An 18,374-nucleotide genomic window follows, 5' to 3' on the forward strand; every position below is an offset into this window, starting at 1 on the left:
CACGGTGAAACCCCGTCTCTACTAAAAAAATACAAAAATCTAGCCGGGCGAGGTGGCAGGCGCCTGTAGTCCCAGCTACTCGGGAGGCTGAGGCAGGAGAATGGCGTAAACCCGGGAGGCAGAGCTTGCAGTGAGCTGAGATCAGGCCACTGCACTCCCGCCCGGGCGACAGAGCGAGACTCCGTCTCAAAAAAAAAAAAAAAGAAAAAGAAAAGAAATTTACAAAATCACAATGCTATTCTAGATTTTTAAAATATACTAGTTTATTTTAATTTCTTACACTATAAATAACAACAGTTTATAATCTAGTCAATAATTTTGAAGACTGTAAAGAGATCCTGAGAACAAAAAGTTTGAGAACTACTGAGTCAGAGTAACATGCACACGAGCCTCTTTTCCAATAGGAAAAGAAAGCCAGATTCTTATTAACAGAGAATAATTCACACCACTGGTTCCAAAATAGCAAAGCTCTGCAGAGGTTAATATGCTGTGAAGCAGATTAAGTGCTGAATTTTTAGGTTAGTCTATTCAATGATGTTGTTTTCCCCTAAGACTCTTAAAGGATGGAAAAATAAGACAAAACAACAAAACCACCCAAAACTCATGCCTCGGATTTGCCAAATCACTAAACCAATCTTTCCTGAGACTTCAATGTAGTCATGACCTGTATGCAATTGTCCTAACCATGATCACCTCCACCTTGCACTAAGTACCAGTGCTCGCCTTCTATCAGATTCTATTTTGCAGGATAACAGCCCTAAGCAAATTTGGAGACATATCAGGTTTTGAATTCAGAGCAAAACGATAACAGCCTCTGGCCCAACAGGGAAATGTTTCACTGTCTTCTTGACCAAACCCAATTTCTCTGAGTGCCAGTGTTTTATAAGTAACATCTATAGTTTTCAGTGTTTTATTTGTTGTGCTATCAAACTTAACATTTGCATTGCTAATGGCAACTCTCCAAAGAAAGCTGAAAATGATCCGCTGAGAGACAACAGCTTTCTACTTGGTTGAATCATGTATACTTTCTACCTGTTAAAACACTTAACTCCCAATAGAGATTGGAATACTTGGTTTTGTGACTTACCCACACATACCTCTTAACAAATCAAATAAAAGATCGCTTCTGGAGGGAGGTAATGTCAGAAAGTGAACACAAGAGTCCTTATAATACAGCTTTATTTCAGACTTGTGGACTCAGCTGGAAGGTGGGGAAGAGCTAGGGGCATCTCAGAAGACAGTATTGCATCTAACTAAGTGTCATGCCCTGACTGGGTATTGAGTCAAACTGCTTGTAGTGAATAAAGTTCCTTGGAGCCAAAGCAGTGGGACAGACTCTAAAACCTGGCATGAGATGAATAAAAGAAGCCTTAGGGAAAACAGCTGAAAAATTCTTGTGGCAGATAAAGAAAGCATAAACAAATTTTGTTTTAAGATCAACTTACACATGTGGAATTATAACCACCTATTAGCTCTATCAGTAGCATGGACAAATTAGGTTGTGTATATCTGGAGTCCACATAACTCTTATCAGTTACCAAGGTGTCACCAAGGCCTCAAGGCTACTGGATTAACCTGTCCATTAAGACATAAATAAAACTGGTTCAATCTACCATTTCATATGTAGGGAAAACAAGCATCCCATCTACTCTATCTGGGTGGTCTTAGGGTCTTTCTTTTACTAGTTGCTTCCAGCTTCATTTTTGTTGGTTGTGACAAATTCCTAACGTTGGCTCTGTGACTCATGGCTCTGTGACACATCGCTCTCTATGTTGGGGACCCATGATGGACACCAACTCAGTTCTGCCACCAATGCAAAGCTGCAGGCCATATGGAATGTCTATGGAAGGTTACTACGTTAAGGGGTGTGGGGGCGGTATGAAAGAGAAAAGAGGTCTCAAGCCAGCAGAGTAAACAACCCAGACTTAGATAGAACAAAGTAACAGCCGTCTCTTTTGTTAAGAGTCCTTGGGAACTTTTCATTGACTATCCATTCCCTGGAAGGTCCTAGAATGACCAAGAACATGCTAAAATTTTATGTCAAATTTACACAAACACAAACACACACACGCACAATATTTTTCTGGGAGGCAAGTCCATAATTTTCATCAGATATTCAAAGACCTCTCTCAAGATTCAAGAAAAGAGTTCCAACTTAACCTTGTATTAGATAAACACCACAGTATACTCTAATAGTAGAAAGAATTTTACCTAGGAAGAACTCAGGTCAGAAATGACTTCTGAAATTCTAAATGCCTTCTTATGGCAACCTTCTGAAAGCCCTTATTTGTAGAACTCTCCCTGACTGCCCCAGGATCAGGGAGGTGCCTTAATCTCTAGTTTTCACAAACACCATGTGCGTACCTCTACTACTCCACTGTAATACCACCTGTGCCTCCTGTCTCCTCACTAGCTTATCCAACTAGTAGTGGGAAAATATAAATTCAAATTCTAGGACATGCCATTTTATAACCATGAGACCCTCAGAACAGCCTACCAACAGCAAGGATGGGGGCAATAGGAACTCTCACCTGATGTTAAGACTAGTTCAACCACTTTGAAAAACAAATCAACATAATCTTTTTAGGTTAACATTTAAACGTATTCTACAGCCAGCAACTTCGTTCTTACGTAGTTTTGCACATTGCTGGTTGTTACTCAATGGGTCCCAAATCAATTTAGAGGATCATAGCCATATTTTAATGAAACAGTGTTATATTTTTACCTCATTACACTAAGTACTGCATTTCATTTTATTATACATCAAGTATAATAAAATTTTTGTTTCAGTCATGTGTAGGTTAGTGTGTGTGGGTATACTGGAGTCACGATGAAACTTTATTTCTTACTATGGGCTCATGTAAAAACACTTTACAAACATGGCAACCTGGAGAAACCCCTACACATATGCACAGAAAAGCATGTATGGGAATGTCCACAGCAGTATTTTTCCAATAGCAAAAAACTATAAATAATACAGGAAAACACAAAAATTGTGGCATATTCATACAACAAACTATAATAAAGCAGTGGATGCTACTGTGCTACTGCATCAACATAAATCTCAAAATAACGTAAAGTGAAAAGTAAGTCACAGAAAAATACATGCTGCGAGATGGCATTTATTTCAAGTTCAAAAACAAGCAAATTCAAGTAACAACTATCTAGGGGTACTCGCATAAGTGGTAAAACAAGAAAAAAAAAAACTATAAAGGAAAATAAGAGGCCGGGCACAGTGGCTCATGCCTGTAATCCCAGCACTTTGGAAGGCTGAGGTGGGTGGATCACTTGAGGAGTTCAAGACCACCCTGACCAACACGGTGAAACCCCATCTCTACTAAAAATACAAAATTTAGCTGGACGCGGTGGCACACACCTGTAATCCCAGCTACTTGGGAGGCTGAGGTAGGAGAATCTCTTGAACCCAGGAGGCAGAGGTTGCAGTGAGCCGAGACTGCGCCCCTGCATTCCAGCCTGGGCGACAGAGCAACACTCTGTCTTTAAAAAGAAGAAGAAGAAGAGAATGATAAAAAAATTTAATGTGGTGGTTACTTTCCTCTTTTGGGATGAAAGGAGATGTAAAGAAGGCTAGATAATAAGTGCATGGGTGTCTGATTTATATTTTTTGCATGTAGAAAATATCTTGTAATTAAAAAAATAATAAAGTTGTCACTAAAATTAGTTTAACAGCAACAACAGAAGTTTCAATGATCACCACCCTTCATGAGTTTCCTTGAATCCAGATTTTGGGTGTTTTTCTTTTTGAGACAGGGTCTCACTCTGTCACCCAGGCTAAAGTTTGGAGTGCAGTGGCACCTTCTTAGCTCACTGCAGCCTTGAACTCCTGGGCTCAAATGATACTCCTGCCTCAGCCTTCCCAATAGCTAGGACTACAGATGTGTGCTCGTTTTTAAAATTTTGGTAGAGAAGGGGGTCTCACTATGTTGGGCAGGCTGTCTTGAACTTCTGGCCTCAAGCAATCCTCCCATCCTGGCCTCCCAAAAAGTGCTGGGATTACAGGCATAAGCCACTGTGCCCAGCCCAGATTTTGGTTCCTAATATTACCTACCACTAAAGGAACCAGGAACCTAGATGAGAGATGACTCCATGTCTTGGGGCAAAAAAACAATAAAGACCATTCTGGTATTTTCTAGTCCTGCCAGAAAGTAAGAATACTTTTCAGACTGCCAGAGTCAGTGTCAAAAGGGCAAAGGAATCAGCTCAAAGATAATGCCATTAGCCAATCTATGACAATCTGAGCTTCAAAAAGAAAATAACTATGGTTAACTGAAAGAAACCGAAACAAAACTAATTTTGTAAAAATAATTTAGCACCAAAGGGTCTAAAATGGGTTTTTGCACATGGAAAGGAATACTAGCCCTCTTCTTACATCTCAGTAACTCCCAATGGGAGCACAAGTTAAAGACAAAAACAGAGCATACATAACAACAACCTTTCTGTGGCTGAATAAAATCCCTTCTAGTAGAAATTGTTGAAAATCAAGATAACTGGAAATCTGCCACTAGTTTACCCCAAACCACACAGAGTAAGTCTTATTAATAATTGTATTTATATTTTATCTGTTAAGATGTTTAAAGTGCTTAAAAGAACAAGCCACGTTAAATTAATGTATATATAATATTTAAGCAATGTTAATTTTCAAGAACAACTGACCATTAAACAAACCATAAAAATATTACAGGTAAGATGTTAAAAAGATTCACATAAGAATTCTTTTTTAAAAAGAAATAGTAAGAAACAGCAGTTAATCCTCCACACTATCTCTAGAAACATCACCCAATGTTAAGACACATTTTTGGCTATCCTTTCAAACATTCCACCCATTCACCAATTTTCTTTTCTTTTCTTTTTTTCTGAGGCAGGGTCTTACTCTGTGGCCCAGGCTGGAGTGTAGTGGCGTGATCTTGGCTTACTACAACCTCCACCTCCTGAGTTCAAGTGATTGTCCTGCCTCAGCCTCTGCAGTAGCTGGGAATACAGGCGCGCACCACCACACTCGGCTGATTTTTGTATTTTTTGGTAGAGATGAGATTTTGCCAGGTTGGCCAGGTTGCTCTTGATCTTCTGGCCTCAAGTGATCCACCCGCCTGGGCCTCCCAAAGTGCTGTGATTACAGGCATGAGTCACTACACCCAGGCAAGCCAGACATTGTTTAAACTTAAAGCCAAGTACAGTAGCTCATGCCTGTAATCCCAGCACTCTGGGAGGCCAAGGCAGGTGGATCACTTGAAGTCAAGGGTTCAAGACCATCCTAGCCAACAGAGTGAAACCCCACGTATACTAAAAATACAATAATTAGCCGAGCATGGTGCCGCACGCCTGTAATCCCAACTACTCGGTAGGCTGAGGCATGAGAATCGCTTGAACCTGGGAGATGGAGGTTGCTGTGAGCTGAGATTGTGCTGCTGCACTCCAGCCTGGGCAACAGAGTAAGACTCTGTCTCAAAAAGAAAAACAAAACAAAACAAAAAAACACAAAAATCAACTTAGGAAGGGATAACCATGTACAAAGCTCAAAGAATTAAAAAAAAGTTGTTTTACAATACACAGTAGAACTGTCAAAAGGCACTTGTACCCTCCATAAATAAACTGTAGAAAACAACTCTGAACACATGAACATGTTCTCTCCTTGTCTGGTTTCTTTTTGAATTTCTCAATGTCTGTTTCCTCTTTGGGTCCCAGGTTTCCTTTTATTTGTTTTCAGAAGTATTTTTTATTATTTTTCACTCTCTTCCTTCTCCTATTCTGCAGTATGCAGCTATGGCATGAGCTGAAAGCATGGCCTCAGGAAAACAAAGCAAAAGAGCCTATCTTGACCAATAATTCCCATACCTACAGGAAGTCATTTGTACAAAATGAAGGAACTCAGAAAAACCCAAGAATTCAATGAAGTTATTCACTGGGAGATGCTTTTGCCACAATCGAATGCTTGCTAGTTCCTAGATTGCAAGATCTACACAAATTGGGTAATACGTCAGATGGGACAGTCCTGGGTTAGTACTGTCATCTCCTTTTCCATGTCTGCCCTACAGTCTTCAAGGCCAGGCAAAAAATATCCTTCATACTAAAAATCAAGTCTCCATACAGATCAGTGGTCTTGCCTATGGCCTATGGTGTTGCATCCTACTTTGGGCAGAGAGACAAGGCCCAGCTGCAGCTGTAGGAGGGCTGATATCAACACTGCTCAAAGGCCAGTGGAGTGAAGTTTAAAGTTCAGCATACTCCTCCTTTAAGGAGTCAACCTCTTGTCTTCCAGGCAAGGCATCCCTATGTTCTGGGTTTTCCTGGACAATCTCAACTTTTAATTTTACTTCTAAATGTATAATTACATTTGACTTTAAAAAATATTGTCAGAATAGGTGTGCTGATTTTTGGTTTGGAAAATATGCTCATCATAGCTCAAGAAACCATGTAACATAATAATGCAGCCAATCTTGACCTACAACACAAGCTGTAAGTTAAGGTACCCTCTAGAACACTACTCTTTGCTCTTCATTCCTTCAGTTGTTATAAAAGCAAGCTTAAGTTAAATTTATATTTCCTAAGAGGGAAAAGAATTGCTTTACAATGAAACTGTAGTTCGCGGTGGCCCCTCTTACTACTGACTGCAAAGCTTCTGCCCCACAGTGTTGTTTTACACAGAACAGACACTAATTCTTTTTATAAACAATATTACATGGAACCAGAAGCGAGAGCAGGAGGTCTATGAACAGACCTCAATGGCTGCAGCACAAGTTCCAGCTGAGGTTTTGTTGTGGCAGTGGCAGATCTTACGGCAATGGAGGGCCTTGCAGCTTAAAAGCAAACTGTTGGCTCTGAAATCCAGATACTTGTCTTCTGATGACCCAGTGGCATGTGAACTGAGAATACTGAAAGAATCACCTCCAGGAAACAGATGTAAGCATTTGGCCAACTTCATTCAGATACAAGTAAGTGTTAAGTTAGTATAATGCTCTTTATCCTGGCACTGGAGTCAGGTTTGACAAATCCAACAAGGTCTTAAAAAAAAATACTATTTTGTTTTCCTACAGAAAAACGTAACAACCAAAGAATGACAAAGAAATCTTTGAAATAGTAAAAAGACAATGTATGAAAGTCTGAGCACCCAAAAAAAAAAAAAACAAGCATTTTGCCATCCCCTCTCGTGACACTCCTAAATGGATTAATACTTACGGATTGTCTAGTGCACAGTCTTAGAGGAATAAGAACAAATGCTACTCGGGAGGCTGAGGCAGGAGAATGGCGTAAACCCGGGAGGCGGAGCTTGCAGTGAGCTGAGATCTAGCCACTGCACTCCAGTCCGGGCGACAGAGCGAGACTCCACCTCAAAAAAAAAAAAAAAAAAAAAGAACAAATGCAAGAAGCATCTTTTTTTTTTTTTTTTTTTTAGATGGTGTCTCGCTCTGTCACCCAGGCTGGAGTGCAGTGGTGCAATCTCGGCTCACTGCAACCTCCGCCTCTTGGGTTCAAGGGATTCTCCTGCCTCAGTCTCCCAAGTAGCTGAGATTACAGGTGCCCACCATCATACCAGCTAATTTTTGCATTTTTAATAGAGACGGGGTTTTACCATGTTGGTCAAGCTGGTCTCAAACTCCTGACCTCAAATGATCAACCCACCTTGGCTTCCCAAAGTGCTGTGATTACAAGTGTGAGCCACCATGTCCAGCCAAGAAGCATTTTATCTATGCAAAAACAGGTGTTTGGTCAAGAATTGTCTTCTGGCAACTGTCCAGAATTGCTCAGTACTGACACATGAAATTGGTAGGAGTTTCCCAAAGATCCTCATTCATTAATTCAATAAATATTTACTAACAAACTATTATGAACCAAGTACTGAACTGAGAATAGTGAGCAAAACAGATTTGATTCATGCCCTCAGGTAATAGTCTAGTGGGACAGAAAAGAGGTGAAACACACACACACACACACAGAGCCATACAATTATAAGTTGAGGTAGGTGCTACAGAAAATAACTCGGGGCTATGAAGGTTCATGCCAGTGGGAACCTCATGTAGACTGGAGATGTGTCCTCTGAGGTACTTCTCCCCTCTAGATCTATGTGTCTAAAGTGAAATTAAAAAACAAAAACAATTACTTTAAGCACCTTTCTGCCAGAAGGAAGATAAGGGCTTTATTTAACAATTCATTTTCAACGTACCAAGTAAAATACTCAAAAGGTATTTTAAAATAAGCCTCCATTCTACCCTTTGCTGTCTTTTAACTGCCAAATCCCCCTTTTCCCAAGACAAACACTGTTCTTAATTGCTTGAGTATCCTTCCAGAGATATGTTAAACCTGCAGTTCTCAGTGTGGTTCAGGGACCCCAGAGAGACGGGAGATACTTTCAGGGAGCTGAAAAGGTTAAAACTATTTTCATGACAACACGAAGACATTATTTGCCTTTTTCTCTTGTATTCTGTCACAAGTGGATTTTTCCAGAGGCTACATGGTAGGTGATGGTATTATTGCTCTGACAGCTAATGCAATGTGAGAAGAAGATGCAGAGTCGGCGATCTTCAATTAAGACAGATATTTAAAAGATTTGTACAAATGTAAAACAACGCCACTCTTCTCACGACATTTTTTTTTTGTTTTGGAAAATATACTTATTTTTCACAAAAATATGCATTTATGTTAACATGTAATGAGTTTACCACTGTTATTTGAAAATAAGTTAAAGTTTTAAATTTCTCAGTTTTAATTTCTACTACTGTAAATATCAGTAGGTATTAAGAGCTCTTTGGAGTCCTCAATCATTGATATGGATGTAAAGAAGTCCTAAGACCAAAGAGTTTGAGAACCACTAAACATTTATAAATGTATGTCAAGTGCTAAACACTGCTAAACACTGGTCATTAAACTGCATCATTTTGGGAGATGTTTTTTAGTGTATTTTAAATAGATGGATGCTGATAAGGAAATCAAGTTACTTATCTGTGGCTATAATGTGTTGTGGATTATTTGGCTATCAACACAACACAAATTTCACCATGGTGACTGGCTAGTTGTTTTTCCATAGCATCTTAAATATTTGGTATATTAATATGTGGAGTTACTCCAAGCCCATACACATCTTACAAATCAGAAAGTAATTATAACTTTTATGTGATAACTGAAGTTGAATGGCAAGGTTAAACACATCTGTGTTGAGTCAAAAGAGAAGCTATTATTAAATGGAATAACACAGCAATAAAGCAGTTTTTGGGACTAACCCTCCCTCAGATAGATAACCATATACTCTGGCCAATATATAGAAAATTCTTGCCTATTTGAAGGCACTGGAGAGCAACCAAAGCCAGGCAGAAATTGGAGTGGATTCAATCTTTGAGAGAAGGGGACTGACTGTGTGAGATTAGTCAGTCTCTGTGGCACAGAGGGACTAAAGCTTAAGCAGAAAGATGCTTCTCCATGGGTTAAGGAGACAGTACTAAGTCTGGCTGTCAGAACAGCTGGAAAGTGAGGGAGGAAGCCCCAACTCAATAAGATACACAATCAGGCATAGTAGCCTGTGCTTGTAGTACTAGCTACTCAGGAGGCTACGGTGGGAGGATCACTTGAGGCCAGGGGTTCAAGGCCACTATGCCTCACTATACTCCAGCTTGGGCAATACAGTGAAACCCTGTCCCAAAAAACAAACAAAAAAACAAAGAAGATATACAACTCATAATTCATCAGAGAAGATATACAAATGGCCAGTAAGCACATGAAAAGTTATTCAACATAATTTGGCATTAAGGTAATGCAAATTAAATACAATGAAGTACTACTACCCATCTGGTAGATCAAAAAGGCCAACACTACCAGCTGTTGATGACGAAGTGGACAAATGGGAACCCTCATGCACTGCTGGCAGGAATGTAAAACGGTGTGACCACTTTGGAAAACAATGAGCAATTCCTTAAAATTTATTTGCAAATAATTTACCAGTGGGCATATTTCATTCCTAGGTATTAACCCTAGAAAATGAAAACATGTCCACATAAAGACCTGTACACAAAATGTTCATAGCAGCATTATTCAAAAAGCCAAAAAGTAAAAACAACCCAGTGTCCATCAACTGATGGATGGGTAAGTATAATGTGGTACACCTATAAAATAGAATATTTAGCAAAAAAAAAAGGAATGAATTATTGATATACACTACACAAGAAGACATCTGTCTTCTGGCAATTGTCCAGAACTGCTCAGCACTAACAAATAGGAAATTGATGAGTTCCCCAAAGATCTTCATTCATTAATTTTTAGATGAACTTCAAAAACACCTTATAGGGAGCACAGTGGCTCACACCTATAATTTCAGCACTTTGGGAGGCCGAGGTGGGCAGATCACTTGAGGTCAGGAGCCCGAGATCAGCCTGGCCAACATGGTGAAACCCTGTCTCTACTAAAAATACAAAAATTAGCCAGGTGTGGTGGCACACGCCTGTAATCCCAGCTACTGGGGAGGCTGAGGCAAGAGAATTGCTTGAATATGGGAGGCGGAGGTTGCAGTCAGCCGAGATCGTGCCACTGCACTCTAACCTGGAGTGGACAGAGTGAGTGAGACAGAGTGAGTGAGACTCTGTCTCAAAAACAAACAAACAAAAAAACCATTATAGGGAGATACACACTGAAACACTATATAGTGAAATTTCCAGACAAGACAAATCTACAGAGACAGAAAGCAGATCAGTGGTTGTCTGGAGGGCTCCCATCTTTTGGGGCTGAAGATGGGAGCAGGAACTGACTGCAAATGGGCAGCAGGGAACTTCTTGGGTGACAGAAGTGTTCTAAAATGAAATTGTACATGATGAAAGTTACTACTTTAAAAAATTTACTATAGGCCGGGCGCAGTGGCTCATGCCTATAATCCTAACACTTTGGGAGGCCGAGGCAGGTGGATCACCTGAGGTCAGGAGTTCAAGACCAGCCTGGCCAACATGGCAAAACCCCGTCTCTACCAAAATTACAAAAATCAGCTGGGTGTGGTGGCACATGCCTGTGATCCCAGCTACTCGGGAGGCTGAGGAAGGGGAACCACTTGAACCTGGGAGAGAGAAGTTGCAGAGAGCCTGAGGGACAGAAGCGAGACTCCACCTCAAAAAAAAAAAAAAAATACTATAAACTATTAAACTATACATTTGCATTTGGATGAATTTTATGGTATGATAAATCCCCACCACCACCCAAAAAAGTTGTTTAAGACAATAGAAAAACTTAGGGAGAGTATTAACAAAAATAGCTAACGCATGCTGGGCCTAATACCTAGGTGGTGGATGGGTTGACAGGTGCAGCAAACTACTATGGCACACGTTTACCTATGTAACAAACCTGCACATTCTGCACACGTACTCCAAAACTAAAAAAAAAAAAAAAAAAAAAAAAAAATTGCTAGGGATGAGGGGGCACGGTGGGAGACATGAAATGAGACTTAAAGACTTAACAGTCAGCTGGGTGTGGTGGCTCATGTCTGTAATCCCAGCACTGTGGGAGGCCGAGGTGGGCAGATCACCTGAGGATAGGAGTTCAAGACCAGCCTAGCCAACATGGTGAAACCCCATCTCTACTAAAAATACAAAAATTAGCCGGTCGTGACGGCAGGTGCCTGTAATCCCAGCTACTTGGGAGGCTGAGGTAGGAGAATCACTTGAACCCAAAAGGCAGACGTTGCAGTGAGTCAAGATCCCGCCATTGCACTCCAGCCTAGGTGACAGAGTGAGACTCCATCTCAAAAAAAAAAAAAAAACCAAAAAACTTAACAGCCAGACCGGATACAGTGACTCATGCCTGTAATTCCAGCACTTTGGGAGGCCAAGGCAGGTGGATCACTTGAGGTCAGGAGTTCGAGACCAGACCAGCCAACATGGTGAAACCCTGTCTCTACCAAAAGTATAAAAATTAACTGGACGTGATGGTGGGCACCTGTAATCCCAGCTACTCAAGGGGCTGAGGCAGGAGAATCGCTTGAACACAGGAGGCAGAGGTTGCAGTGAGCCAAGATCGCACCACTGCCCTCTGGCCACAGAGAAAATTTCATCTCATACAAATAAAGCAAAACAAAAAGATTTAACACTCAAATGGAATATGTGGACCTTTTACATCCTGACTCAACGAAAGTAGCTATAACAAAAAACTTATGATACAATTAAGGAAATATGAACACTGACTAAATACGTGGTATCAAGAAATTAGTTATTTTTAGATGTAATAATGGGAATTGCTTTTAAAAGAATACTTACTTTTAAGAGATATACACTTGAATATTTATAGCTAAAATGACATCATGTTAAAGTTTTGCTTCAAAATATTCAGTGGAGGTTTTGCTGGTGGAGTGGATGGAGAGCTATCATAGATGATGTAAAATGGGACATGTGTTAAGTAATGAAGATGGGTTACATGCATATGGAGATTCATTATGCTAGTCTCTCTACTGTATGAAATTTTCCACAATTAAAAAATAAAAGGGGTATAGTAATATCTACCTGCAAAGATTTGAGTATTCAACTTGATAACACATACAAAGGACTTAATATAAAAGACTGGCAAAATACTGATAACTGTTGAAGTTTTGTGATGGGTACAGGGGTTCATTATACCTTACACTTTACTTTTGTGTATATGTTTGATATTTTCTTTTCTTTTTCTTTTCTTTTTTTTTTTTAAAGACAGGGTCTCACTCCAGCCGAGGCTGGAGTGCAGTGGTGACATCTTGGCTTGCTGCAGCCTCAACCTCCTAGGCTCACACAATCCTCCCACTTCAGCCTTCTGAGTACTACAGGCACATGTCACTACACCCAGCTAATTTGTGCATTTTTTGTAGAGATGGAGTTTTGCCATGTGCCCAGGCTGGTGCAATTTTTCATAATAAAAAGTTTTTTTGCTTTTTTAAGGAGTCTGAAACTTAAAAGTATTTTCATTATGGGTATTCAGCACTTTCCTTTTTACATTTTTCAACAATTTAAACAAAGTAAGGATAAAATGGAATAAAATATTCCAATATTAGCACAAACATGTCTTGCTTTATGAAGACCCAAAACATTTATGTGGCCAAGCAGCTAATGTATCAAATTCAAGGTTTGGTTAAAAATAGGCAGATCAGAAATGTAAGTGTAATATGTGTAAATGAGATGCTCAAAAGTCCAAAGTAAACATAGTCCTCCTCTCCTCAGTATAGTTTTTGAACGTAAATAAGACTGATTTCATCAGGCATAGGAGAAATTCTTTTTATTTATGGAATAATTAAAAAAGTAGCTTAAAATACATATTGCAGGCCAGGTGCAGTAGCTCATGCCTGTAATCCAAGCACTTTAGGAGGTCAAGGCAGGATTGCTTGAGCCCAGGAGTTCAAGACCAGCCTCAGCAATACAGCAAAAGTTTGCTTCAAAAAAACCAAAAACAAAACAACCCACAAAAAAAACAAAAAGCCAAAAAACCCATATATTGCTATGTAGAATTCTAGCTAGATGCAGGCTTCTGCTTTAACTATTATATACATGTAGACACAATGTTTTGCAGTGGGTTGCCTATTTATTCCCCAATAATCTAAACAGACTATTGATAGAGATGTATGTGCCCACACTTATTTCTTTTGATGAAACTGGAAAAGCAATTTGCAAACCTGTCTACCAGAAACAAAGAAAACTAAGTAAGACCAGGTTATTCTCTACTGCTCAGAGTCTCAACAACAGGTTAAAAAACCAGAGTTTCCAAACTGGCCTCCTTTTGTTTGACCCACACTTTACTTACTGTATTTATTTATTTATGAGACGGAGTCTCACTCTGTCACCCAGGCTGGAGTGCAGTGGAGCAATCTTGGCTCACTACAACCTCTGCCTCCCAGGTTCAGGTTCAAGCGATTCTCATGCCACATCCTCCCCAGTGGCTAGAACTACAGGCCTGCACCACCATGCTCAGCTAATTTTTGTTTTTTTGGGTTTTTTTTTAAGTAGAGACAGGGTTACACCATGTTGTCCAGGCTGGTCTTGAACTCCTTACCTCAAGTGATCTACCCACTTTGGCTCTCAAAAATGCTGGGATTACAGGCATGAGCCACCATGCCTGGCCTTGAATTTTTTCCATTATTTATTAATTTTTTCTTTTTTTTGAGACAGAGTTTCGCTCTTGTTGCCAGGCTGGAGTGCAATGGCATGCTCTCAGCTCACTGCAACCTCTGCCTCCCAGATTCAAGCGATTCTCCTGCCTTGGCCTCCTGAGTAGCTGGGATTACAGGTGCCTGCCACCATGCCCAGCTAATTTTTGTATTTTTAGTAGAGATGGGGTTTTGCCATGTTGGCCAGGCTGGTCTCGAACTCCTGACCTCAGGTGATCCATTCACCTCGGCCTCCCAAAGTGCTGGAATTACCAACATGAACCATGGCGCTCAGCCAAATTTTTTATTTTTTATTTTATTTATTTTTTATTTTTTTGAGACAGAGTCTCACTCTGTTGCCCAGGCTGGAGTGCAGTGGCGCAAAGTCAGCTCACTGCAAGCTCCGCCTCCTGGGATCACGCCATTCTCCTGCCTCAGCCTCCCAAGCAGCTGGGACTACAGGCGCCCGCCACCACGCCCAGCTAACTTTTTGTATTTTTTCAGTAGAGACGGGGTTTCACCATGTTAGCCAGGATGGTCTTGATCTCCCGACCTCGTGATCCGCCCGCCTCGGCCTCCCAAAGTGCTAGGATTACAGGCGTGAGCCACCACACCCGGCCCCAATTTTTTCTATTTAAAAAATAATGTAGGGGGAGCGATAGCATTAGGAGATATACCTAATGTAAATGATGAGTTGATGGGTGCAGCACACCAACATGGCACATGTATACATATGTAACAAACCTACATGTCGTGCACATGTACCCTAGAACTTAAAGTATAATAAAATAATAATAATGTGTGGCAGGGTGCAGTAGCTGACGCCTGTAATCCTAGCACTTTAGGAGGCTGAGAAGAGCAGATCACCTGAGGTCAGGAGTTCGAGACCAGCCTGGCCTACATGGCAAAACCCCATCTCTACTAAAAATACAAAAATTAGCTGGCATGGTGGTGTGCGCCTGTAATGCCAGCTACTTGGGAAGCTGAGGCACAAGAATTGCTTGAACCCAGGAGGCAGAGGCTGCGATGAGCCAAGATCGTACCACCACACTCCAGGTTGGGTGACAAAGCAAGGCTGTCTCAAAAATTTAAAAAAAGAATTAAACAAAAATTAAAGGTCCATTTGCAGAAATCAACTCACTTGCAAAAGAACTTGTTTACTACAAAATTCAGGTTGAGATCTATCTTACTTTGTTAGTTTATTCATTCATCCAATATGCCCTATATGAGCATACACTGTGCCAAATGCAGAAAAAAGCCAATTCCAGAACTGTAAAAAACAAACAGTCACATGTTCATGTGGACTTCACCGTAGTGTTTCGCAGGGCTTCTTAACTTGGGAACTACTAACATTTTGAACAGGACAATTTTTTGTTTTGAGGAGCTGTCCTTTGTACTGCAGGATGTTTAGCAGCATCTCAAACTTTTTACCCCCTAAATGCCAGTAGCATCCCCTGCCCTGCCCAGGTTATACAACCAGAAATGTCTCTAGACACTGCCAAATGTCCCCTAGGACAAATACAAGTTAAAACATTTTAAGTAATGTCAACATAATATGATACAACTTCATAATCAATTATATATCTCTCTAAAGATGATTCAACACTGGCTAATGTCTTAAGTAAATAAAACTGTGCACATTAAAAAAATGATGATGTCAAAGCAGACTAAGAAACTTGAATGGGGGGCAGGGTTAAAAAAAAACTGAACAAAGTTCTTATATATTCAAATGTTTTTAAAAACTAATCTCTAAGCCCTTTGGTTACGCTTCCTTTGTAGTTGGGAAATTCCTGTTCTGCTAATTCAGGCTCTTTTCAGAATACAGCTTTATATATTTTAGTGCATGAAAATATTACTATAGCCTAACATTCATAGGAAGAATCTCTTGGTCTTATTTGAGAACCTCCCAAGTGTTTCGTTACATATTAGAATAATCAGAGGAAAGAAAAGTAAGTGAATTTCAGGCTTGGTATATTCTCCTCTAACTCAAAGGTTTCATTTAGTAGGAAGAGGATGAATAGCTGATTAAATCTTTATAGGTTTTTAATAGTTTTAAGTTTCATTTATTTGTTAAGTCTGCTCTCTGTTTCCTTGATGATTTCATAATTTCCTTGTCCTAATATGAACTAGTAAGTGAAGATTAACCTTGTTATTTAAAAAGGGGAAAAAGGGAAAAATTACTAATTTTCATTGCGTCCTTCCGTACCAGGAAGTGTAGTAAGACACCTTATTTCATGCTCAAAACAGCTCTATGAAGTAGGAATTACGATACTTATTTTACAGCTAAAAGAATTAAGTAAAACTATTATTTTGCACCAGGCAAGCCTGTTCAAGTCAAAGGCACACATAATACTCTACCTATTTCTAAAACAGGACCCAATAATATCCATGACAGCATTCTCTTCCCTATACTGTAAAACAGAAGAAGTCCAAAGTAATAGCTATAAGAATTTTAATCTGAAGAGTTTGACAACGAACTAAGAATCCCCAAATAATCAAAAAGAAAAACTCATCATATCTAGTGGTAACAAAATTCAGATATATATGGTTTTCATATCTGTTCATGAGTAACTCAACAATGGGCAGCAAAAACACACCCACACAATTTCAAGACTCCAGCCAGGAGTGCTGACCAGCCTCAATAAAATGTCAGCTTGCTGCCAAAGGATCTAGATCAGTGGAATTTTCCAGCTCTCTAAGGAGACAATGCAGAGCTGCCTGCAGACTGGTTCTGAAATCGAACCAGAACTAGAACTTAAAAACAAAAAAACAGACCAAGCTCTAGGCATCAAATTTCTTTTTCCTGAAAGAATCAACAGAAAACCTAAGTGAGGTACTCCAGATGTACTCAATCCAGGGTTTCGTCTGGAAGCCAATTTACTTGCTCGACTGCTTGCAAAGTTCATTCAACTGTTTCTCCCAGGTTTTGTTTCATGAGAGAAAAATAAAACCATCATCTTTTGGCAAGATGAAGTATTAACTTTTCTCCTGGTATTGCTGTCACTCACAGAGGTAAAAGAAAACGCACACACACACAAATACATACCCTTTGAATGTCTAATTTAAATTCTAAATAACCCAGAGTACATGTGAGGGAGGGGAAAATAAAAGCCTTAGCAAGGAATATTTTAGTTCCAAAATTCTAAAGGCAAACTGCTAACTGAAAAGGGAAATTAACTTTATCAACTGTAAAAGAAAAAAATTCATCATCTTCTCGTTTTAAAGGAGTTCCCGGCATGGAAGCAGATCGTACACTTGATTCCTGGTGTAGGAACTGAAACAACTCTGGCCCAGAGATAAAAGGGTGACAGTTTGCTTGACACACCTATGCTTGAGCAGCTACTCCCATCTGTCTACTTTCCCTCCTTCCCCTAAAAGCTACTTAAGTCTCGGTTTATCCAGTTACATGTGCTAAGTGAAAAGAAGGCATTAACTCCCAAGCCACGTTTTTGGAAGTAACATGGTGACCCATTTCAACACTTACACACACAGATGTTAAATTGGTCAAAGTATATTTAAATAATCTCATCTCATTCACTCTTGCTCATGCTCACAGATTCATTCTCTTATTGGACTTTCTTCCCACAAAATGACTGGCCTTATACCAAGTTTTATAAACATGAAAAAGGTTGTTTTGTACTAAGAAAGAAAAGAACTGGAGGAGAGGGAAGCTTTTCAAAAATAAATGTCTCTAAGATAAGATACAGAACACTGGGATCTTTTTCTCTGTGACTCCTGCCCATGCCCCATTCTACCTAAACTCACTGTGTATCTAATCATGAACAAAAGAGAGGCACAGTTTGAATTTCAGCTAGAGGTATACACTATATTCAAAGGGTTTGCTTCCCTAAAGACCGTATTTTTTTCTCTTGTATAAACGGTGTCTCCCTATGTTGCCCTGGCTGGTCTGAAACTCCTGGCTATGGAACTGTATTCTGCTCTAGATATGAAGCCATTTTGTCCCTTACGAGGGAAGCCTTGACTTCCTCTACATAACTTACTCATCCTAGTTGTAATAAGCATTTTCATTTGAGAAAAAAATTCTGATAGGCATTGTATCATCTTTCTAAACATGAGGCAATCTTTACAAACATACTGTTTCTCAGAAAGAAAATGATAAATAACCTAAAAGTCCCTATAGGGAGTCAGTTTTGAAAATTACAGAACTGGCCAAGCTCGGTGGCTCATGCCTGTAATCCCAGCACTTTGGGAGGTCGAGCTAGGTGGATGACCTGAGGTACGGAGTTCAAGACCAACCTGGCCAACATGACGAACTCTCATCTCT

General features: G+C 39.9%; 1 protein-coding gene across 4 annotated transcripts in view; it reads right to left on the minus strand.

Moving 5' to 3' along the window:
• CFDP1 (craniofacial development protein 1) overlaps window positions 1–18,374 on the minus strand; it is a 156,875-nt gene that overhangs the window by 64,712 nt on the left and 73,789 nt on the right. The window contains exon 6 of one of the 4 annotated variants that reach the window (XM_033219041.1): window positions 12,256–12,343. The exons of the other annotated variants lie outside the window; for them this stretch is intronic. Within the exon in view, the coding sequence (XP_033074932.1) occupies window positions 12,271–12,343 (73 nt within the window). The 3' untranslated portion in view covers window positions 12,256–12,270. Of the gene's footprint in view, window positions 1–12,255; window positions 12,344–18,374 lie in introns of those variants that run through there. 4 annotated transcript variants of the gene reach the window in all.

Source organism: Trachypithecus francoisi, unplaced genomic scaffold (assembly GCF_009764315.1).
Source record: "Trachypithecus francoisi isolate TF-2019V2 unplaced genomic scaffold, Tfra_2.0 Lachesis_group10, whole genome shotgun sequence".
Taxonomy (NCBI): Eukaryota; Metazoa; Chordata; class Mammalia; order Primates; family Cercopithecidae; genus Trachypithecus; species Trachypithecus francoisi.